The sequence below is a fragment of the Copidosoma floridanum genome, unplaced genomic scaffold (assembly GCF_036245765.1).
Source record: "Copidosoma floridanum isolate Cflo_tuat_1 unplaced genomic scaffold, Cflo_Japanese_pri ptg000013l, whole genome shotgun sequence".
NCBI lineage: Eukaryota > Metazoa > Arthropoda > Insecta > Hymenoptera > Encyrtidae > Copidosoma > Copidosoma floridanum.
This window is the reverse complement of record NW_028321890.1, coordinates 17,219,667-17,244,264: the sequence shown is the minus strand read 5'-3', so window position 1 is coordinate 17,244,264 and position 24,598 is coordinate 17,219,667. Positions and strand designations below refer to the sequence as shown.

General features: G+C 31.1%; 1 protein-coding gene across 1 annotated transcript; it reads left to right on the top strand.

Moving 5' to 3' along the window:
* Positions 1-5,087: 5,087 nt before the first annotated feature.
* LOC149374925 (regulator of chromosome condensation-like) lies at positions 5,088-23,437 on the top strand. Its single transcript, XM_089591420.1, has 7 exons — positions 5,088-5,352; positions 5,473-5,568; positions 21,588-21,707; positions 21,930-22,306; positions 22,411-22,774; positions 22,854-23,126; positions 23,208-23,437. Coding segments are annotated over exons 1-7 (1,413 nt in total). The 5' UTR covers positions 5,088-5,351; the 3' UTR covers positions 23,390-23,437.
* Positions 23,438-24,598: the final 1,161 nt, after the last annotated feature.

Genomic DNA, 24,598 nt, shown 5'->3' with positions numbered 1-24,598 from the left:
GTTCAACACCTTTTTGTAATTAATCACATATCATAGAAATCTTACACCATTACCTACAGAATCCTTAAAAACAAGATTCAGAACTTCAGAAATCAACGTCCATATTTTCATTCAGTAATTTCTATTCCTTTTTGAACGACGATTCACACAGTTATAATAATGAATTCCAACACAAAACGTTTTGAAAAATAAACAAAACTATAACAAGTGTAGCAATCATAAAATCTAGATAAATGGGAATTACTTATTTTCGTACACATTTATTTACTTATAATTTCGTCATAATAATATTGCAAAAAATCCATCGCTAGGTTCACGCATACGATACGATAGCTTGTACAGCAGACAACGTGAAACACGACAAAAATATTTAAGCTCGAGTCATGAAAACTAACATTACTTCAAATAACACTTAGAGAATAACAGGTTTTTAACGTATTAATAAAAAGTAGTACAATTCACTCACTTTTACAAAAATTAATTAGGCTCCTGGCATTTTTATTCAATGCAGTAAAATTAATTTAAAAAAAAAATCTAACAGGAATTTTAATTCTTAGTATCTCGTACTTCATCGATTTTCTTTGCTAAAATGAAATCATGTTTTCCTTTGCCTGATACTTTAAAGACCTCCGGATCTTTTACACACTTGGAGTTGATTAGAATGAGTTTAAAGACATTTTCTTCTTCCCCAGTCCCAAGTTGTCCCTCTGAACCCATTTTTCAGACATGAAGTTTTCCTAAAATAGCATTGTCAAGATCATTGATCGTCGTCTATTTTATGACATTAATTTTTATTTTATACACTATCATTAGTCAAAACTTCTGAGTAGTTACCTATATCAGTAACTGCAGTAGACAACGCGATACCAGCTACGTCTACGCAGTTTACATTATCCAGCATTGGCACAGCACTAAGTTCAGTTGCGTCGCCGCAGATAGTACCTAGGTCTAACCATCCCATTTTCTTTGCTTCCAATCACGTACACTTGTCCCTTCTTATCTACCGTAATAGTGTGATGCTACCTCGAGCTACTTTGAATCCATTTGTGTCCACTAAACATGTGCGAAATCTTAAGGTATAAAGTTTTTTTACATCCTTTGAGACCTGAAATTAAGTAAAAAATGGGTGATTCAAATTATATCAAACATTTATTCTAAGAATTTTATTATAGAAATTAACATACCGATCTGGTTGTAATTGTTTAGTCAAAAAAACATATAAGTCACCATTTTCTGCTTCGGCGAAAGTGGCATAGCTGCCAGCCCAAATATTTTAAATATTTTCTTTTTTATTTCAATGTTAACTTGGTCTGAGAATGAAGATGGTCTTTTTCCCGTCCAGTATGTCGATCAACTTTTCTTTCTGATAATCTGCCGAGCTGGCCCTGCTCAGCACAGCCAGACATAAATACTTTTCCCGTGTTGTTGAGGAGCACCAGATGGTCCGACCCGGATGCAATCTTTAAAAATTTTTTATTCGGAAGTACTTTGACTGGAGTACATTCCTTTTTTCTCTTAATCAATCCTAAGGTTCCATGTGAATGCTACAAAGTTAAATCATGTGACTACATGTGACAACTTATTACAATACTTACTACTACTACCTACGGTATTAATTCTTAATTTTTTTCATTTTAAAGAAAGCTTTCTCTTACCCGGATTATGTTGTGCATTCCTCCATCAGCCAGGGCAATCGTATTTGTCAATTGCTATAATCTTACTACAATATGCTATCATAAATTAAGATTTCCGCCTATTGTATCAGGGTAATTTTGCTGAGTTTTATAACCTTTACTGTGTATCAAGATGCCTATTCCAAAAAAGTCAACTGATGATAGACGTACATTTACCAACACTGAATAAATTGACTTATTTTATATAACTTTTAATACTAGTTTATACAAATAAAAAATCAGCTGCCTTGAAAAATTTTTGTTATTTAACAGTTAATTGTTATTTTATGAGTTTTCACCGAGTGTTTTCGAAAAAAAGAATTATTTAGTTTTTTGTGTGATTTTTTTTTATTCGTTTATTTAAAAATTTTAATTCAATGGAATTGTAGTTTCAATACAAATTAGAAACTAAAATCTATAAGAGTATACGTAAACTCATAGAATAGAATGATTTTATTTCTGGAAAATACGTCTGGAAGAAAATATCGAAAAAGTTCAACATATAATGTTCTTAAAAAAAACTTGATTTTTTTTCAGCGTTATTTAACATTTTCTAATTTTTGCCGGAACCTCCTCAATCATTATAGCAGTTATTTTAACTTTTTAATTTTGGTAATTGGTCTTCATACCCTGCAGATTTGGTTTGTGCCCACGGACGGAAAAGTACTTTTCCACCCTCAGGTGGTTTTGGGAGGCTGGTACTTCCTCGGGCAAAAAAGCAGTTTTCCGATACTCGTTCGAAAAGTTTTCTTTACAAACCTCGTTACGTTAACTTGCCTCGTCAAGGGTTAACTTGCCCATTAAAAATTTTTTTTCAGAATTATTTTAGGCTTAGATTACTTCTTACGCTTTACTGCTGGCCTCAGAGACCACCTCGATGTCAGCTACATGGGTGTCTGGTAGGTGCACTACTAGTTAAGGATGCGTTAGGATTAATAAAAAACGTAAAAGGGGTTTGATGTCAAATATTAGTTAAGAAAAATGAGACCAGGATCATAGATTTATCTGTAGAGTAAATAAAACATTGGAAAAGGGGTTACTAGTTAATATTAGGATCAACACCCACCACCCATAGGTGGTAGACGGTGCACATGAAAATTCCTCAAGTTCTGGTCTATTTTGTCGTAGCGAAAAAAACAAGTTTGTTTTATAATTATTTATCAAAACTTTTTTGTTTCTTAAAGAGAATTTTATATTTATATTCAAAAAATGATACGTTCAAATTTCACTGGATAGTGGAACACGTAATTTAACTCATGATATTATTAAAATCCAATTAAAAAAGGTTGGATTTCACACTAAATTTATTTACAACATATATTTGTTGCAATTCTGATAGATGCTATAAATTGATATTTCTTAGCTTTAAAATTAACTTGATATTCCTTCCTTCAAAAACATTGTTTTTTCTTGTACGAAAAAATCAAGGACAATTTAAATGACATTTCATCAAACCACTCAATTTTTTCCAAATTTAAACCAAGTGATACCATTAATGCATGTCGTGAAAAAGTACTCTATGTCACAAGTGGGACTGGATATTAATGCTGACGCTTTAGTGGACACCCCAAACATATATTCACCATTTTTACATGCAACAAGTTATGACAACATTGAAATTTCTAATAGACGAAACAATTGGGGTCTTTACTTCTTGAACGAACAATTTGTTTGGGTCAAACAAATTTTTTTTCCCACCATACAGAAAAATATGAAAAATTCTTTATTCATTTATTTTTAATAAACGTTAAAGGAGGTAAGATGACAAAGATAAACTGGTTGAAAGTTTCAGGTTACTAAAACCAGGTTAGAAGTGTAATGCACTTATTACTGACATGGGCAAGGTGTTTGCATTGCTAATCGATATGACACCATGTTTTAACCTCTGATTAGAAAGTAGTATGAAAAAAATTAGTAATGATTGTTTAAGGAAATGAAGAAACTATACGTTATTTTAAGAACAAAATTTTACTTCTGTATCTTTTTTTTCAATCTAATGTACTATAATTTAGTTAAAATTGACACAACCTGACATTTGTATAGGATTTCATCCCACTTTAAAATTCCTGAATAGAAAAATTTATTTCGAGTTGTTTTACAGCCTGTATATAATTAAATAAGTATAAAAAGTTATTTTTTTGATATTAAACGATCGTTTTTCACCTTTACACTTAAACTGGGCCCTCAGTAGTAAAAGTTGAGTTTGCATCTCATACACTCTAACCAGGGCAAACGTGCAAGTCTATAAGCAGTTCTTTGAGCCCTAATTCACAGTGTCTTTCAGGTTTCAGGACATTTATCACCTAGTACAAGATCTACTTAGTTACCTTAGACATTTTTTGTTTACAATGCAAATTAAATTAAATCAAAATCTATGTAGATGTTCGAAATCAGTACTTAAACAAGGGGTCAGATAGAAACTGAAATATGACAGTATAAAATATTGCTTAAAATGAATTTCCTTTTTGTATACGTCCAACTTTTTCGCGTTGGTCCAGAATATACAGCAAAGTGAAGGAAAAATAGGTAGTCTCATAGCCAGGTAGGTCCAGTTTAAATACAAAATTTGTATCACTGTCAGAAGATTAATACTTAGATAAATATGAATTTTTTAAACTTTTTTATCACATATTTTTTATATTGCAAATCATAATGAACATATTGATGCCATAAGATCGCCGATAGTGATTGAAAAGTATATGTATAAAAATACCTTTTATTTTGGTTTTTCATAAAAATGATCGTCCATATAATAACAAATTATAGGGAATAAAAATATGAGTACTATCCAGTAGCGTACAAGAATGTAGTATTTTTCTAATAAATTATTCATGTTTTTGTATTATAGAGTTAAAAAACAGTATGTAGGAAAAACAACTGGACAAATGCTTATGATTATTACCATATGTGTTATACAAGATCAAGAACATAAAAGACAGCTTGGGTTACTAGAAGTAGTTTTGCAAAACCCACTGTTTAATTATAGAGAATTTTACCCCCATATTAAGAATCAAAATTTTAATATTTGTATAACTAATGAAGAAAAAAATGCAAAGTCTGGCTACAATCATAAAAAGCCCTTAATGTCTTTACTTTAAGTTTATACAGGCGTTCACACACTGACAAAAAAATTTCCCAAGAGGATTACCAAGAAAACCATATTATCAGTGTAACGGTTGATGATAACAAATTCATTTAGAAGCTTGTGAAAGTCTACAGCCATATATACTAAAGCTATAGTCGTATCGTGTTTTCGAGGCTGCATTCAGCAATGCTTTGTCTAGTTAAGTGTTAAATAATCATCAGTTGAAACAAATAACATGATATCGCTTTTCCCCAAACAGAAATTTTTTAGTAACTACATCACTCACCTGACAAAGCCACCAATTTGTTTGCTGTAGTCAGGTGATGAAATTTCATTTGGCTGCTCCTAGGCGACCAATCACCTATTAACAACGAACAATGACGTGGTGAATTGAGACAGTGATGTCGTGTTATTTTTCTCACACTCACGACAAATTTTAACTTGACTCCACCCCACGTGGCATTACTGTGGCAAGAGACCAGCTTTGGACTTCAGTGTTAGTACTGCCTCGCTCAGAGCAACTAAAATTTATTTGAACTACTTAGAAGTGTATTCGCAGCTCAACTTTGAAACTTCAAAAGGCATCTTTGAAGAGTAAGTGTAAACCAGTTTTTTTATTTTATTAACTATTAGTAATGCATATATGCCTTTTTTCTTTCCTTTATAAACTTAATTATTATTAAATGATCCTGTATTTTTTGTTTTGATTTACAGTGCAGCCGGAAAAAAAAGTTGGAAGAAAACGGCCCGCTAATGTCGAATTGCAGGATAAAACCAGAGCCGTAAAACGAGTTTTTATGCAGACTGATGGTAAGTACAGGTTATTATAATATTTAATTAAGTTGATGTTCTAACTTTATTGAACAAAAGTCTTTTGCGTATTTTCAATAGTCCCAAATTTCTAAATGTTTTATCATTGGTTGGTATCTGAAGAATATGCTTAATATGCTGCAAAATTAAAAAGAATTATTTTTTTCTATCTATTATTCTGATTCTTTCTTCAAACTGATGATTGTATCAACAATTTCCTAATTTTAGATACCATACTAAACACTTAAGGATCTTAACTTTATAAAGTAATATAGTAATTCCAAAAATGACAGTTGAATTTAAGAGTGCGAACAAATCAAATAGTACCCAGCTCCAGATAATTTTAACAACGCTAACTAACTTTTTAAGTTAATTATTACTCTGATTTAACAAAATCGATACTTAAAATAATTCTTTCCAATAACCATATGCTGTATGTAAATCCATAGTTATTAATTAATTAGTTATCTTACATTATTAGTATATTACTCACCTAGGGAGTAAAAACAAAGAATGTCTCAGATTGCAGGCAATTGACGCCCGAGACGAAGCCGAGGTCGATAATCATGCGATCTAAGGAATTCTTTGTTTCCTCCCGTGGGTGGGTTGTAAGTATACGATTTTTCATCAATCCTGCGCCGAGAGACGGGATTTTCGTTCCGCGAAGTGGGACAAAAGTTCCTACTTTCAGCGCAGTATGATGAAAAAAATTTTAATTATTTCAAATATTAGCTTTTGAAACTACATTTTTTTAAACTCGTTTTCAAATTCCCCAGCTCTTCATAATTGTCGTCCAATTATAGAACGAATAAAAATGTTTCAGTTATGTGGCATTCGATCTTTAAGATGGGACTAATAATTACTTCCTAAGAAATACAGCAATTTAAAAATTACTAATGCATGAAGCTATTCTTTTGTAATTGCCTACTTTATCAAAAATATAGCATACAAAATACCTTTGTCCTAAAATAATTTTCAGATTAAATTAGTAATAATTTAAATAGTGGCATCATTTCACAACTTCATAGACCAGTACAATTAAATGTTAGGAGGTTCATTCAGACCGAAAAGTCCTAACGTTTTTCTTTTTTTCATCTCATCGTAATAGTGTTTTAAGTAATATATATTATTTGAAACAAAAGAGCTGGAAGTCAAATTAGTTATGAACAATTCAGAGCCTGAAATCGGACTTTCTTTACTTTTCATTAAACATTCAAAAAATTATGGGTCGTACAAAAAAACGTTTTATCTAAAAGTTGTAGCCTACTTAGGTCTCTAAATTTTAAAAAATAAAGGATACGCTACAACCAATAAATAAGTTGCAAATTAAATAATAACACGAAATTCTGCGAAATTTTTTTTATTAAATATCTACTGTCGCAAGTTAGTTAGGATGACCAAACTTTACAAATGTTACTCTAAACATATAAAAATAGCATTTCAAAAATCAAACCCATCCGCCCAATACTTCATAAACAATTCAATCTGCAATTAAAAAAAGGCAAAAAGTTGGATTGTTTATACAAGTTTTTTAGGCGATCTCCAATGACTGTCATTAAATTTACACAGTCAAATGATCATATATTTTGATAATCAGAAAAAATTATGTTTTTTTAAAAATAACCGTTTATTTCACTATGAATACGGTTTTAGGCTTTATTAATAACTAAATAATTTATTTAAATATTTGAGTATTGATTAAAATTGTATTGCATAGCTAGAACTTCTCCGCAAATTTAATAAGAAAGTGCCCTACAAACAATACAAATAAAGTTACGGTTTACAAAAAAAATCACTGTGGCTTTTTATACTGACATTTAGACGTGGAACTTTACCATAGTGAGGTCGAAATGTTATACTTTTCAATGATGACACTTAAAACACTGTACGACTTTCTATTTTGTTGTTGCAATGAAATTAAGTACAGCGTTACTCCGTACCATGCTAGATTACGCAATAATCCATTATTTATTTCCATCTTATTTAGTTAATAGGACAGTTATTTTTTCTCTGATTATCTTTCTCCATCTTAATTAGTTTTTTTTTTTCATACACATCGTGTAATTGTTGATTTTTTACTATGGACGAGTTAACTTAACCATATTGATTCCATTGAATTAACCCAATTACTTTTAATCTCTAACGTGATATGTCTTGCTAAGGAGGTTCAAAAAATAATATATACTGTTCCTAGCGTAACCTTTACACTATAAAAAACATAATCGTCAACAGAGAATAAGTTCTTTGTTTCGTCATTAGCAACAGTTTTTCTTGAAATTAAATTGAACTTTACGATTTTTTGTTCCATGCTAGTTTTGTCTTTGTTCTTGTGGTTGTCATAGTGTCACTTACTGTGACTACGGTTTACCATATTAAATCGTTTGTTTATGTGATATGAATTTGTTTACTCGAGGAAAAATAATTCAAGGTATTGTTAATTCTAACTGTCCGACGGCACGGTACGTTTACACCGTAGAGCCGGACACTGTTTTCCTTATTGTCAGATGTCACGGTAACATTACACCATACCTACTAACGAGGAGATCTACAGCGTTTAGGATAAATAAAAAACAAGTGGCTATATTTATGCAAAACACTGTGTCTTGCATGTAAAGCATGACGAATCCTAAAGGTACCAAAGCAAAAAAATTCATTTTAATAACAAAATCCTATTGAGTATTACTTTATTATCATATCCAACTGAGTATTAGTATCAAAATACTAACTTTAAATTCAAACTAAAAATCGCTTTTACAGCCATTTTAAAAGTTTTTTGATATTAAGTATCTTTATAACAATATTATAAGTGAAATTGTTCAGAACAAAAAATTGTATTTCAAGAAGATCTACAATTTTCATGTTAGATACTTGATCTAAAAATGTGCTGTTGGAAAGTTACATGGTGTAAAATGGTTTTTTGACTATTTTAAAACGATGTCCATCGATTCACTCGTTAATACGGCACTTAAGAAAACACTTACTGCAGAAAAAAGATTTATTTTCATGAGTCCTACAACTTTTGTACTTGACATTTTGTTGTAGAATTTGAATTTATTCTGTAAAAGGGCGAAAACGTTATTTTCGTTGTTTTGATGTATATTTTATTGTATAAAGTATCCACACTGCAATTTTCAGCAAAGTGCATGATACAAAAAAGTTGTATTACAACGAAATCTACATCTTCATGTTTGAACGCAAACGTGTAAAATGAATGTGAAAAAAGTTATCGCCAAAAGACTGTTTTTTTTGTCTCGGAGCTCTGCACTAAAAATTATTTAAAAGTTTTCTTTTAATGAAACTGATCTAAACCTAAACCTAAACCATTAGCTTAGGCATTCAAATCGAAGTAACGAATAAGATTGCAACTAATTTAGATCAAAATTACTTGAGTTAATAAAAAAACTCGATGACGCTCACACATCCTTCCACACAAACACTATTTGACCAAATCAGGTCACCCTAATACTAAGTTAAAAATTTTTTTTATACTAAAAATTGACAATTCATGAATGGTTACACTATTTGCTTTAAAAAAATTACAAGGCACTCCCACAGATTGGTAGTGCAAACATCAAACATACGTAAAACATTGAGTATGTTGGATGCAAAAGGGAGTACTTGGTAAAAGGGGCCAAGCTGCGCTGGCAGGGTGCTCTTCTTCCTCACCCCTTTGAATACTCCTGAGCTTCCTTAACCTACTAGAACAGTTTTTGTGTGCAGCGCTAGGATGACTTAGAATAAATGTGGCTCCGGAGGTGTTTTTGGCTTACGTCTCGGTAAAACTGCGCGTTTGACTTGCGCAATTACGCACCTAATCCTAAGGGCCTAAGACGATTGTTTAATGTTTATAGCCCTTTTGCTGTTGATAAATATCTAATATCTGTATGCGTTTTAACGATAATTAAGTATTAAATCTGTACCTATAAATTTGAATTTTCAACTATAATAATTTATAAAACAAATTTTATAAGCACTTAATCAAAACATTAAAGAAATTAAAAGAACAAAATACTGTAATAATTTATAGGACTTTTCCTAAATTAAGTTCAGAATGAGAGAAAATGAGAATAAATGAGTTCTTCCAACAGAAAAAGAAATAAAAAGTTTCTCCAAATTAAAAAAAAAAAAATTAAAAGAAACGTGGAAATTTTACAAGTGAATTAAATAATAATGGTATCAGTGGTGGTAAGCAAAAAATTTATTATTTTATTATTTATTATTTATTATTTCACACAAGTTTAGAGTTAAAAATGAAAGTTAAAAGAATTTATAAGGGGATCTAATACTCAGAAGACAATTTATACAATACGCAGGGCAAATTTACTCTACATGTTTACTTCTTAGTTTTATACGGTTGAGCAGTACGTTTTACCCAAGGGCAGAATTAACTATGTATACTGAGCGCGCGGTGGCTCAGTCGGCTAGGTCGTGGATTGACACGCGGGAGACCGTGGTTCGATTCCCGGCCAGTGCGACTTATCGGGCAAGTACCTCTGTGATTTTTCACCACGCAATGCTCCTTGAGGAGGGTTTAGGCGACCTCCTCGCAGCATAATTGCCTAATTTCCCCCTACCCCCCTCCCAGTAATGGCAGGCCTCCCATCCCTCTTCCCTTCCTTCTCCAAAGTGCTAAGTGCCCATAGTAGTGCCCTTATTGAAGGAGCCGGACGTAGAGCACTATAATATAAAAAAAAAAAAAACTATATATACTCAATATTCACACCACCCATGTAAGAAAAAATCTTATTCACGATATTTGTGTTGCACACAGCATAAAAAATACTTTTCATATTAATTTTTATCATATAAAGGCTTAACTATATTTCATTAACGTGTGAATAAATATCGTTTACATTAAATTATGAAATGTTAAATGGCATTACGTTAGAAAAATGTAAAATGTCCTACAAAAAGCCCGTTTATGTGGCTTATGTACACAACCGACGATATGTACGTAACTAACGTTTGTAAGATTGTATCGCATGATTCTGGACTTACCCGTACAGTACATTATGATCGTTTGATTCTATTCTATGAGGTTTTACAAAGAAACGAGGACAAAAATTTTTCAGAACGAGTATTTAGTACTTCCACATTTCAAATCAACTTTTTAGTTTTATTAGTATCAGAACAACTGTGACTAATCATTTATCGCATATAGTGGAGTTTATTTTGCTGTAGTAGTCGCAACAAAGTTTTTGATTTGCTCACAAACTTTAATCCTACAGTTTTATCTTAATACTTTCTTTAAAGTCCTTTTACTTTAGAAGATAAAATTTAAAAAATTTTAAAACCAAAGTACAAGATCAAGAAATTCCCAGAAAAGTACTGTCACGTACCATATGCTGGGCATATCAGACTGATTCACCCTAGTAACAACAAGCCAACGCTAGTAAAGGATACCAATACGGGGAACGAGCTTATATAAGGCCCTGCGAGACACGAATCGGGGCACTCGAGCGTCTTTTAGGCAAGAGACCGAACGATAAGTAGAAAACACCGCGCGAAACACACACGCCTCTGCCTTCAAGAAGCTAATAAATAATTGACCAACGAGTTGAGTTCTTTTCGTGACGCACCTCCTTACCAGCTCCTTTATTCTACGTAACAGTACCGTGAAATCATAATTGTGTAAATTTGGAGAAGTTGCAAATCAAGCTAGATTAATATTTAATACTTTTCTTCTGATTTTTTTTTAAGTTAAGTCCATGACCCTATATTTTAAAGAATTCAATAGATTCTTTGTAAAAAAATACACACGAACCATTTTTAATTTTTGAGATTAATCAAAGATTTTCGCAGATATAGTTGATTTTGTGACCACTGTCCATAAAAGTAGATGTTAAATTGGTGAATTTTTAGAAGTGATTTGCGAAAAAATTAAGTTGTTAACCCCAGTATTTTCTTATCGCAAATGAATTTGGTATACTTTATTGATATAATTTCAGAATTTTGGAGGTTTTGATCAACCTGATAAATCGCCCAAGCCACCTTAATTTAGTTAGGTTCATCAAAGAAAAAAAATAACCAAAAAATCGTAACTTTTTCTTGGTATGACAGTGGTTAAGTTTTGTATCATGTTGTCATGACAAACGTGTCTTTGCAAATGTTACACACGTCTTTAAGTTATTCAATAAATAAATGATCGTCTAAATTACTGCACAATAAATATGTTTCTCGTGTAATGTTTCTAATGTTCAAAATTACATGACATCTGACTGTTTACAATACTTGGGCATAATTTCTTGACTGACAGTAGAACATGGCTTTTTTCATCAGATGCAATCATTAGAAATGACTGAACAAGTATGAATTATACTATTTGACGTACAATATGCAATATAAAGATGAATTCTAAATAATTATATTGGAAAATATAACTCAATTATAAAAAAAATTTTTGTATTTACTTTTCTTGCATAAAAAACGTGTGGGTGGTCAAATTTTCGGTAAATATATATACATGACTTACAAAGTAACTTTGTTTTATACACATTTCTTACAATGATGAAAAATACACTAAATTTCTACTAAATTTGAATGGAGAAACGGTATGACAAAATCTTTTTGATCATTTGGCAGCTCGTAAACTAATTAATCTATCATTTTTAATTTTTAGGGCTGCCATAAGACAAGACAATACGATATTTTTAGCATTTCATTATCGTTATCGACAAATAGTCACAAATCAAGTCTTGCCTTGTTCTCGAGTTTTTCTTGTGCATGTGATCTTGATATTGTCTTTTCTTGTAAAAGTTCTTGTTCAAAAAATCTTGATCTTGTCTTAAAATATCCATAGTTTTAATATTTTATAAATTAAAATTATAATAGATGAAAAAAGTACGCTACAGTAAGATAAATAAAAGGTATCGGTAAACAAATAAATAAAGAATGTAGTTCTAACATAAATTTAAAGATATATTTATTTTCATAAATATTTTAGATCTGACATATATATTGAAACATCGATTCTTATGAATGTAGTAACATCTTATATTTAGATGACTGAATTAATTGTGATATCAAATTAAATATTATTACACCTAATAATTTATTGAAATTTTTAAAGTAACGACAAAATAAATTTTTATATTGGAGAAATTTTAGTTTTGTTGTTAGTTTTCTACAACGGTACTTTGCTAATTTTTTGTTTAAATTCGCTTTTTATCCAGGAGATACACCGTATGACTCGAATAGAAACATAGCTTAAAGAACATCGTTTTAATGTGACAAGATCAGAGGCTGCATAAAACAGCCGCTCAACTGAAACTGAACTTGGCATGATGGCAAGAAAATCTCTGGCCATCTTTGATAAAATAGGAATTCACTCTCGTTACACTTCTTTTCACTTCTTTTCACTATTGTAACATAGGATTTTTCGCGGGAACCCTGAGCCTGTCACAGTAGTTATTAATTTCGATTTTCCAATTTCACTGTTATCTATTTTAACAGAGTACACTGACCTTAAATCTAAGTAGTTATTTTTCGGTTCGTTTGTTGCAGTATAATTTTGAATAAAATTTTTCGTATACACATTATAATAGTCTTTTTTGTAAATGGTTTCAGATTTTTGTAAAGCTACTTTTTTTAACTTTTTACTCCACGCAGTTTCATCGAAACCCTTATACTTATGACACGTTTCCAAAATTAAACAAACAATATACATCCAGTTACATTTGCGATAATGCTTAGCTAACTTATCCAAACCAGATTGGAAATTATCGCAGTTGCCTGCTAAAAGTATTATAAATAAGATACTAAGTCCTGTAAGAAATCCCAATCAGAATTGCTTAAGTGATACTCTTGAAATTCTAAAACATTCATAAGAATCATATTTATAGCTAATTTTAGGTGTAGCGCAGTGTCGATGAGATCGCTTGTGCTATTCCATGTATAGCTCTAACATCTAAAGTCGGTTTAACGTATTTTATGTTTAAATCTCTGCATGAATTTTTTAATTGCATATTCAAGGTTTTATTCCGACGAATTTTTTTGATCAAACATCTTAATTTACAAATAATATTTTTGGAATTTTTTTTCACATTTATGTTCTCTTCATCATTACTTAAATCATTAATATTCACATCAGACTCTTTCACTTCAAAAATGTTCAGTATAGAAGATTTTGTTGGACAACCTGGACAATAAAAAGCACTGCCTTTTATCATAAACGTTTTGCCAGACAGGTATATATCATTACTCTTTAGTTTATTTGTAGAGTAAATTTTTTCGATTTAAATAATTTGTTTTTTTTTGTAAATCCAACGTTATCTAGTGGCTTGTTTGTGATAAAAAAAAATTAAACAGTTAAGCTGCTCGATTATTATGTTATCGGTGAATTTTTTGTGCTGCAATATTTAAAAAGCTTTTGAGTCTATAAAAATATTTTGTAAATGCTGCTATAAACTAATACTTACTTGTGCCCATGGTCTATTTGCACTATTTATGTCATTTTTAAATTTTTCTAATTTATTTTCGAAGCAAAACGCTAAAATGTCCGATAACGGGCAATTTATGTATTCGACATCGTCAGCTACAGTAGCATCAAACTGCACATGTTAGAAGTTATAACTTCTTGCCCAAAAATTTTAGCGATGGGTTTAACAAAAATTTTTGAATATATTCTTACGTGATTTAAGTATTTGTCATACAATTCGTGACAGTTGAAGATTCTAGTTGAAACAAGTAATAATAAAAAAGTTTTATAAAGCTCGATTGGTAAGAGATCTTTTAACACAACCGATCCACAATACATAAAAAGAAAATCTGAATTCACACGCATTCCACGTTCCTCGTTCACCTAAAGAACACGTAGCTCTCTGGAATTCGCGAGGTACCTGGGGCTACCAATATTACAAAAGTGGCCAGATAATCTTAATATTATTTCACGATCTAGTTTGTTTTTTTCTCGAGTCCCAAGTTTCTAATAATTTTTTGGTGACTCCAATACGACAGAGATACATGAAGTCCAAGACAAAATGGTAAATCATGTCGACTTGAGAAATTGTTTTCAATGGAGAAATACCTATATAATTTTAACGGTCCTGATTGTCATGAAATTATTTATCTGTCCTAAGGGGTTTTTCTAAATAAGGAATTATAACTTTTTTTTTATAGTAAATACCTCTTTCAATGCAGTGCTCGCAACTCGAACAATCACAATGGTTTTTAATACATTTAATTAAAGATCTAGCCGGACGGTAACAGACAAAACACATGATGACAACTTAAAAATGCTTTATTTATCTCATTTCAGTTAGTAAGTTCATCGCATAATATTTCCGTGAATTTTAAAAAATGTGATCCAATTGACTTAGGTTTTCCGAAATTTTATTGTACAGCTATAGGAAATGGATACTCTGCATACAATAGGTCAGAATTCTTTTGAACTGGATTTGAATAACGGCAATCCATCCATATTAAATTGTATTTTTACCACTTTGTTCAGATGTAACTGAGGTTTGATGATTTTTTTTAGTTGATTTGTCATTCCATAGTATGCCATTTGTGACATATCATTTTTGTTTGACATATCAAATTTGAAAATTTCTATTTTGCTTTGCTTCTTTTTTCTTAAGCAAGGTCTTATGCGAAAGAGGTAGTAAAGGTAAAAGCTATTTAATTCGCTTAATAAAAGTCTATCTGAGTGGGTGGAGAATTGTATTTCAATGCTAAATTCCTTAGAACTTTTGCAATCTTACAATCCGAATTTTGTGAAAGGTTTACTTGATTATGATTATTTAGTCCTTCATTAGAATTATTCTCAATTTTTGACAGCATTATCATTTGGTTCTTTAATTGGAAAGAGAGGCCTCGTAGCCTTCTAAGCAAGGGAGTCAAAGTTAGAGTGCCAGGTCTCTCTTCTAGCTGCAACATAAAACCTCGGTTTTAGGGCGGCATATGAATCTTCGCTGTCCTTGTTTATGATACCGATGTCCCAGAGAAAGAGACAGGTAGTCGCTTCAAGTCACATATTGTGATTCTCCCATGTAGTGCTAGCGTTAGGCTTGGTGACTGCGGCGCGGGCGACGGTACGGGATGTGCTGCGTAGCAAGCTCCCAGAAAATTACCTACTGAATGCGCGAGTGCGCTTGATATTTATGAGCACCTAATTTTAAACTTACATTGTAACAAACAAACAAAAATGAGTCTATTTTTATGTAGTTATATGACCGATGGTCACAATACATGTAACCGTATACTAAGAAGACTTCGCCCATCGATTTTCTTTCTTGTTTTTAAAAACTTAACTCTGCCGATTTTTCAAATTTTTTAAACATCATGGCATTAATAAAATAAACTTAAGACCAGCTCTTTATACAAAAAATACCAATATTATTTTAAAGATCGCTTATCACACCGGCATTACCTGGTTACGTGACATACAACTATCTCACTTAAAAATATTGGGTGATGAAGTTGCTACAGTTCAAGTAACCTGTATTTTTTATAAACAATTCCTAGTTGATGAAGAAGAAGCCAACTTAAAATCCGAGTTGAAAAAGCAGTTAACTCAGATTTGGCTTCGAAAAGTAGTCAATTCAGGTTCGGGTTAAAACAAAGATTTTTCAAAAATCCAATGTTTCAGAAACATAATATAGTATGTTACTATAATAGAGCGTACTATACTTATTAAATTATGTGCTTTACAAGCCTGGTGTGATAAGACGGAATTCTATGATTAGACTGTAGATATAATTTATTTTAAATGTTGTTGAAAAAAATTCTAAACTAATTTTTTTTTTATTTTTAAACGTCATTTTAAATGAACAATTGATTCCAACTACAAGCGATACTTTTTTATGAACTTGAGTATAAAAAGTTGTTATAGTTTTTAATTTTTTCCTAATCAGTAAACACATTAATTCTATGTAAACACGGCGTACTATTTTATAACATCTATAAAAACGGAAATATTTTTGTACAAAAGTAATAAGGTATGTTATACACCACAACTTTATATTTTTGAAAGGATATTTACGTATACGTACGTTCACATACAACATTGATCATATTTCTTTTACATTTTCTCTCCCTGCTCTTATGATCATAGTAGAATAGTTTTTTAGTACCTAGTTTTGTAATGTTAATTAAATTATTACTTGGAAGATATTCCATTAAACGTAATCAAGAATGAATAGTCTCGTACAGAGACCACGATAAAATTTTTTGTGATTCGATTCGAAAAAATTGTCTGGCAAAATGTTTTGAAATTTTGTAAGGTGATTTATCTAGAATTTAAGTGTGATTACTGCAAGTTTCATACATACATAAACTATTTAGAATCTGCAATACGTCAATTTTACGATGTTAATGTAAGATTTAAAAAAAAAGTTTCTAAATGTTTCTACGTCTTACTTGATAATTAAGTTTCACAGATTAAAATTATTCCCTTTTACTAAATTTAAAGTAATAATTTTTAAATGTATAAGACTTGGAATAAGTATTATGCATTATTAATAAATAGTTTCCAGTCATTTGAATATGTACGTTAAACATATTAATCATTAGTATTAGGATTCTATTGAAAATGTGAAATCTTACTCGTAAAAAATAGATACTTTGTATGAGTTATTTACATCTGTAAAAATGTTTACAAAAAACGTTAAGTCTATTAAAAAAATGAAGAAGACACTGTAATAACAGTCGTTAATAGACCAGACATCTGATAACAGAGTTTTCGGTTTTTTCTATTTTATAAATATTTTTCAATGTCACATGTTTTAATCAATCATTTACTAATAAAACTTTTTCTTTCTATTGAATGTGATTGATTTTTCAAATTTCAATTACTTTAGGAACAATTTGAGTAAATAAGTAAGAGCTTGACCCATATGAAGTACTTTTTGTTTGTTTGTTTGTTGATAACAGTTATTAGTTTTGTTTTTTTTTACGTCTTTTAATGTAACATCCAGAAATGACTTCCTTACTATACCAATATTTTTGAAATAGTGGTGTACTATCGGGTCTTTGTCTTCTAATTTAAACTCATTTTTCTTTAATTCACTGAAATCTACTGAAACATCCTTTTTCGTAAACAGCTGCCATCGTTTTGCCCGATTGAGCACTCCGATTAGTATAAATGTAGGGTACAGTTATATAACTTGTAAGCAAAAAAGCGAACTCTAAAAAACAATATTCAGTTTAGCATTTCTTTCTTCGTTATGTAACAATGGTTTTCGTCATTTTACTGTCTCCTGCTTTTATGTGAGAACACATATCAAATTTATTTTAATTCCTAACCATCTCTTATGGAAGATTTACTTATTTTATCTTAAGGAAAAGTCAAGGTACTTCAGAAGATATTTCTATTTAACATTATGGCTTACAATTTTTATTGTTCTTGAAATAATTATTTCAAAGCGTAAAAGTGACAATATCTACTGAAAATAAGCTATAGTCTCAAAGTAAATAATACATTATTCATCAAGTTGTACATGAAGAATACCTTGCATATTGTAACAAATGTCTGGATACCAAAAAATCCTAAAGAAAATTAGTCAAAAAGTGAAAAGTGGTATAATTTAGATCATTAATTGTCAAGATTTCGTGTACATTGTCTAGCCATTTGCAGACAATCGAAAATTTATTAGATGTAGTAGTAGGTACATACACAACACGGTGATGGTTGCTCGTAGCTGTTATCGATACTACGTAGAAATGACATATCTGCTGTAGCATAAAATTAAGATAGAAAAGTTCAACCAATGTTGACGTTTAAAATAAAAAAAAAAAAACAACAACAAACCAGGGGGGATAAATGGGTCATGGGACCAACGGTAAGAACGAAGTTCTTTTAACATGACGAGTATAAAAACACAATTTCTCAGGTAACAAGGGGGTCGCCAGACCCATTGAAAGAACGAAGCTCTATAAACGTTAATACTGCATTCATGTAGTTCACTAAACAAAAACTTGAAAAACGAATAAAAAAAAAAAAAAAAAAAATTGTTCAGTACTCACGATGGTTGAACTTCGTGAGTACTGTATTTATGCACGACGTTCTCACGAAGTTCAACCATCGTGAGTACTGAACAATTTTTTTTTTTTTTTTTTTTATTCGTTTTTCAAGTTTTTGTTTAGTGAACTACATGAATGCAGTATTAACGTTTATAGAGCTTCGTTCTTTCAATGGGTCTGGCGACCCCCTTGTTACCTGAGAAATTGTGTTTTTATACTCGTCATGTTCAAAGAACTTCGTTCTTACCGTGGGTCCCATGACCCATTTATCCCCCCTGGTTTGTTGTTGTTTTTTTTTTATTTTTTTATTATTATTATTTTTTTTTAATTTCTTGTTTTATTTATTTTTTTTTTCATTTCTTGTTTTATTTTTTTTCATATTTCATTTTATTACATTTTTTTTCATTTTTTTGTATTTCCTTTATTTAATTTCTTTCTTATTTTCATGTTTAATCTTTTTTTTTTCATTCCCTTTTTTTTCATATATCATTCTTTTTTTTTCATATTTGATTTCATTACTTTTTTTTTATTCTTTTGTATTTCCTTTATTTCTTTTTTTTATATTTTTCTATTTATATTCATTCTTTTGTTTTTTCTTTTTTTTCATTTCTTTTTTCATATTTCATTTCATTATTTTTTAATATATTATTTTATTTGTTCAAATTTCATTTAATTTCATTATTTCTTTTTTTCATATTTCATTTTTTCATATTTCGTTTCTTTTTTTTCCATATTTAATTTCATTACCTTTTTTCATTTATAACAGTAATTATTAGCATTACTGTAATGCAAAAAAAACCTCAGGTTTAATGAAAATACAAATATTTAATGCGTAATAACGCGCCTTATTATATTTAATCTACATAACCATATTTATGCTAATTAAACTTTTTTTTTTTTTTTTTTTTTTTTTTTTTTTTTTTTTTTTTTTTTTTTTTTTTTTTTTTTTTTTTTTTTTTTTTTTTTTAGAATTGTAAAAGAAAAAAAATTCAAAGTGAAAGAAAAATTACTGTGGGGAAATACAATTAAAATTTGTTAAAAAATTAATTGCTTGGGAGTGTGAGGTGGAATGGTGGGTAAAGGTATGCAGAAGAGTAACACGGCACGGTTGACAAATGTACATATATAGTTAGGAGAGGGGAAGTGTGTAGAGAACACTTGGTGAGGGGGGACGGGGTGAGGGGAAAAACTTGAGAGGAAGAGATTTCTGATTCAAAAAAAAAAAAAATCTGTTGGTTTTAAAATTCCAGCCCCCCGAGTAACGCGACATAAAGAACTTCGTTCTAACAAAAACTTAAATAAATTTGATATGCTCTGTTGATTCTGTGCTCAGGCTCTACCTCACGCTGCACAAATGTAGGGATTGGCACTGAACAACCACATCCTAAAAAAGTAAAAGAGAAATGTCCACAGCGTACTTTTTCTAACGTTTCCAGACGGTAGGGCCATCCTATATACGGCTTCTTATAAAACTGTATGGATTGTGAAAGGACTCCATATTTTTAAAGATCAATTACAAATCATAGTTTTTATTAATAATCAGCACTATCGTATTCTACACCCGGTATATAATTTTATTGATAAAAATTTCTGTTATACTTTCGATCAAAACACAAAGAAATTTAAAAATATTTTCTGCACACCCCCGCCGAAAGTGCTTCATGCCTGACCTGCTTCAAAACAGATAATCAGCTCTTTTGGTGAGGGTAGACAGAAAAATAGTATACGCACCACGTTCGGAGGTTAAGAAATAACCTAGATTTTTCTATTTAAACATACACATATCAAATGTACTAGCCAAAAATTACAAAAAAACTCACCTTATTGTGTGCTCTATTACCCTGTCGCACACGGGATTCTACCCAGACCCAAGACTAGTTTACGTTTTATTGGTTTTATCTATATCTAATCAAAAGTTTTTGTGCACTATGACTTATAATATACATAACACATGATATCTTAAATGACGTAGTGAAAATACCTTATTGGGTGTAAATACCTGATTTCAATTGTAATACAATACTTACATATCAGTGTGCCTGTTACAACATATTACACTTAAGTTCTTTATCCTACATATGCTGTGATCACTTTGGCTAGTTGAATAAAAATAAAAATAGTACCAACCACAAGATAAATTGTTAGTGACTGATTAAATAACACGGAATTTCACAAATCTTTGTACTCAACTTGCTTCAAATTTTCAAATAATTCCTGTGTGCCTTAAAATTGTTAAATTATATGACGTTCTGTTGGAACTATTTATTCTACTTTTTAAGGTTTTCTTAGATAAAATAAACTTTAAGCATAACTCTACAGAACAATAAAAAAAAACGATATACGAAAAACTCGGATATTTGCAATACCGTTTGCCTAAGAAATTATAAAGAAATTCAAGCACATAGGTGTAATTCTACTTGATTTAATCCCGTAATTTTCACTCGGATTGAAAATAATTAACATAACTTAAAACAAGATTTTTTTAAAATTGTTGAGAATACAATCTATTTGAGGGAAAAAATAAAAAATGCATGTGGTGAGCCATGAATATTAAATTTTCATTCAGATTTTCTAACAAGGAATTTTATTTTACGATTCATACAACGAATTTTATTGTACACATGAGAAGAAACGAAAAGTCTAGACAAACAAATACTTAAACATATTTACAAATTATGTGGTAAGGAATTATACTCACCCTATATTTGCAACTCAACAACGATAATCTCCCACGTTCTTCAAAATTGTAATTGTTTTTTGTATTTTTCACACTTACATTGATATAAGACAGTATTGTGCCTTAAAAGAGCTTACAATCAGTATAAAAAATTACGAGTAGATTACAGTTGCTCTTTAAAAAACTATGTTATAAGTTTATTGTCATCGTTCAACTGGCTCAATGACATAGCTTCGAAAGGTCTTTCGCAATTGTGTAAACTTCTGTATTCACTAGATAATTTATTTTTTAAACCTATTACCATACACATATGCTACTTTTATTGCTTTATTATTCACTCAAGTATAAATAAATAACCCTTTGTTTATCTATTTCTCAACAGTGCCACCGAAAAAAAAAGTCACACTTAAACGAAAGTCTTCAGTACCGCAAGACAAGTCAGCCATACCCGTAAAACGGGCTAGGACTTGTAAAAAAAAGCAAGAAATATTGGAGATTGAGGGTACGTGAATTCTAGTTTTTTGCACATTTTGAACCATATCGCAGGATTTTTTTGTGGTTGCCATAATATCGTAGATGCAGTTTTTCACACAATTTTCTAGATCGAACTAATGTAAAAAGTTACAAGTTAATCAAACATTATAAGCCCATAAATCTGTCCCGTGAAATTAATGACGAACAAAAATCTAGTACTCCCCAGATAATGATAATTCACATTTTTTAGATCCAGCAGCTAAAGAGATCCGCCGACAAGGGAGCACTTGTGGTGCGACACTTACATGTGGCCAAGGGGACACTGGCCAGCTTGGACTAGGAGAGGAAGTCCTAGAAAAAACAAGATTCACGGAAGTCTCGCAATTAACAGATGTAATTTCCATTGCTGGAGGAGGCATGCATAACATAATCCTCACCAAAGATGGTCGCGTTGCAACTTTTGGTTGCAACGACGAAGGGGCATTGGGGAGAGACACTACAGAGTGTGGAGAATCTACCCCGGGATTTGTAGAGTTACCTGCGCGGGCTTTACAAGTAACCGCGGGTGATTCCCATAGTGCCGCTCTCCTTGAAGATGGGAGGGTTTATTGTTGGGGAGCATTTCGGGTAAGAGAAAGCTTGTTAATTTATAATGAAAAAAACTAAGAACTAATAATTTAGGTAGCATTAATAAGCATTTTAATCAATTGTCACATGATTTCACTTTGTAGGATTCGCATGGAACATTAGGGCTGGTGACGAGAAAAAAAGAAGAGACTCCGACTAACATACTTCCAAATAAAAAATTTCTGAAAATATCATCTGGTTCGGACCATCTTGTGCTACTTGATAACACTGGGGCAGTGTTCACACTGGGATGTGCTGAGCAGGGCCAGCTCGGCAGAGTTTCCATAAGAAAAGTGGACCGGCATACAAGACGAGGAAAGGACCAACTCCTCACCCCAGAGAAAGTCCACTTTAACATAAAAAAGAATATCAGTATTAAAAATATCTGGGCTGGAAGCTTTTCCACATTCGCTGAAGCAGGGAATGGCGACCTGTACGTTTGCGGACTTAACAATTATAACCAGATCGGTATGTTAGTTTTTATAAGAAAATTTTTAAAATAAATGTTTGACCTGATTCGAATAACTTATTTTTCATTTAATTTTAGGTCTCAAAGGATGTGATAGAACCTTACACCCTAAGGTTTCGAACACATTCAGCAGACACAGATGGATGCAAATCAGCTCAGGTCAGCATCACACTGTTGCTGTGAACGATAAAGGACGAGTTTATACAATCGGGCGTAAGGAATACGGAAGATTAGGCCTTGGGAGCCTATGCGAGGATGCTCAGGAGCTGATGCCAGTGCCCAAGCTGGAAAACTTAAAGTGCATTGACGTGGCAGCTGGTACTGCACAGTCGTTTGCCGTCACAAATACTGGTAAGTCTAATTATAGTATGCGAAATAAAAATTAATGTCTACAATATACGATAACGAATTAATCTCGACAATTTTTTTCAGGAACACTCTATGCCTGGGGCATGGGCTCGGAAGGTCAGTTAGGAACTGGTAAAGAGGAAGATATATACGAGCCTGAATTAATTAATTCAAAACACGTCAAAGATGCATTCGTCCTCCAGGTATCTGGAGGAGGGCAGCACACGATTGTTTTAGTAAAAAAACCACATTCTTCGTTAATATAATGGTATGCTGCCCTTCATCTGATACCTGAAGAAACTTGTTACACTAGAATATGTATAACAATGAATTTAAGTTTTCTGTTAGTAATAGTGTAAGATTTCAGTGATGAGTCACATCGAGGTGTTAAGTTATGATTTTATTATGTTTTATTGTTTTAAATATATCTGTGTAAGCTCAACTATTTTAAGCTTTCTCTCTCAACTATTTTGTCGTGTAGGGTTTTTCATGCGTAGTTTTTGTATCTTCATATTATTTGTCTGAGGTTATCCTTTCTAATATTAATTTTTTCTTAACATATGTTTACTAAGCTTATGTTTTAAAATGTTTGTAGATTTTATCTTTTGGTTTTTAAATACATAACTTTGTACTGTACTTATAGTTTTCCAGTTTTATTTGTTTTTCTACTCTGTAGTCTATCATATCCTTGAGTCCTTGAGGTATTTAATTTGCTTACAAACTTGTCTAATTATTGAGGAAAACATTCTTTTATTATTCATAGAAAGCCAGGTTTCACAAGTTACACATTTTTTATGCAAATATTTAACGGGTTGTAAAGAGATTCCATTAAAGAATGAACGTCCATTTTTACCATACCAATTTCTTTTTAGACGTAGAACATGATGTCATATTAATTAGCAGTATAAATCCTTTTTCAATGTATTCAAACTTTAATCTCTAGATTTGGTGGGAACCTGTAACTTCCGACCAGTTTATCTTTGCTATCTCATCTTTTTTATCATTTAAAAATTAATAAATAAATAATGAATTCTTGATTTTTATTTATCAGTGGTAAAAAAAAATTTGTTGGACCCCAACTGAATGTTTGTCCAAGAAGTAAGAAATCAAAGTTCTTCACCATTAAAAAACTGCTAAACTAATTAAATTTTTAGATTTTTAAAACCTAAATTAAAATATTATTTTAAAAAGGAGAACTTTATGATACTATACGATATTTCATACTGTCGAGATTTTTTTAAAGCACTGCGTTTTAAAAAATGGAGAGGTGTAAGGATACAAAACTGTGTTGTAATTGTTTGAGACAAAGGTATTCTCGTCACGATTTTTAAAAATAATCCGTGACAGCTATGCTCCAGCCATCATCATATACTTTCACATTCCAACAAAAATTTGAGTCGGTTGCAAAATATTTCTCAATCATCTTCCCGGAAAGTCAGAGTTAGCAAAGCTAGGAAACATGTGAGCGCCAGATC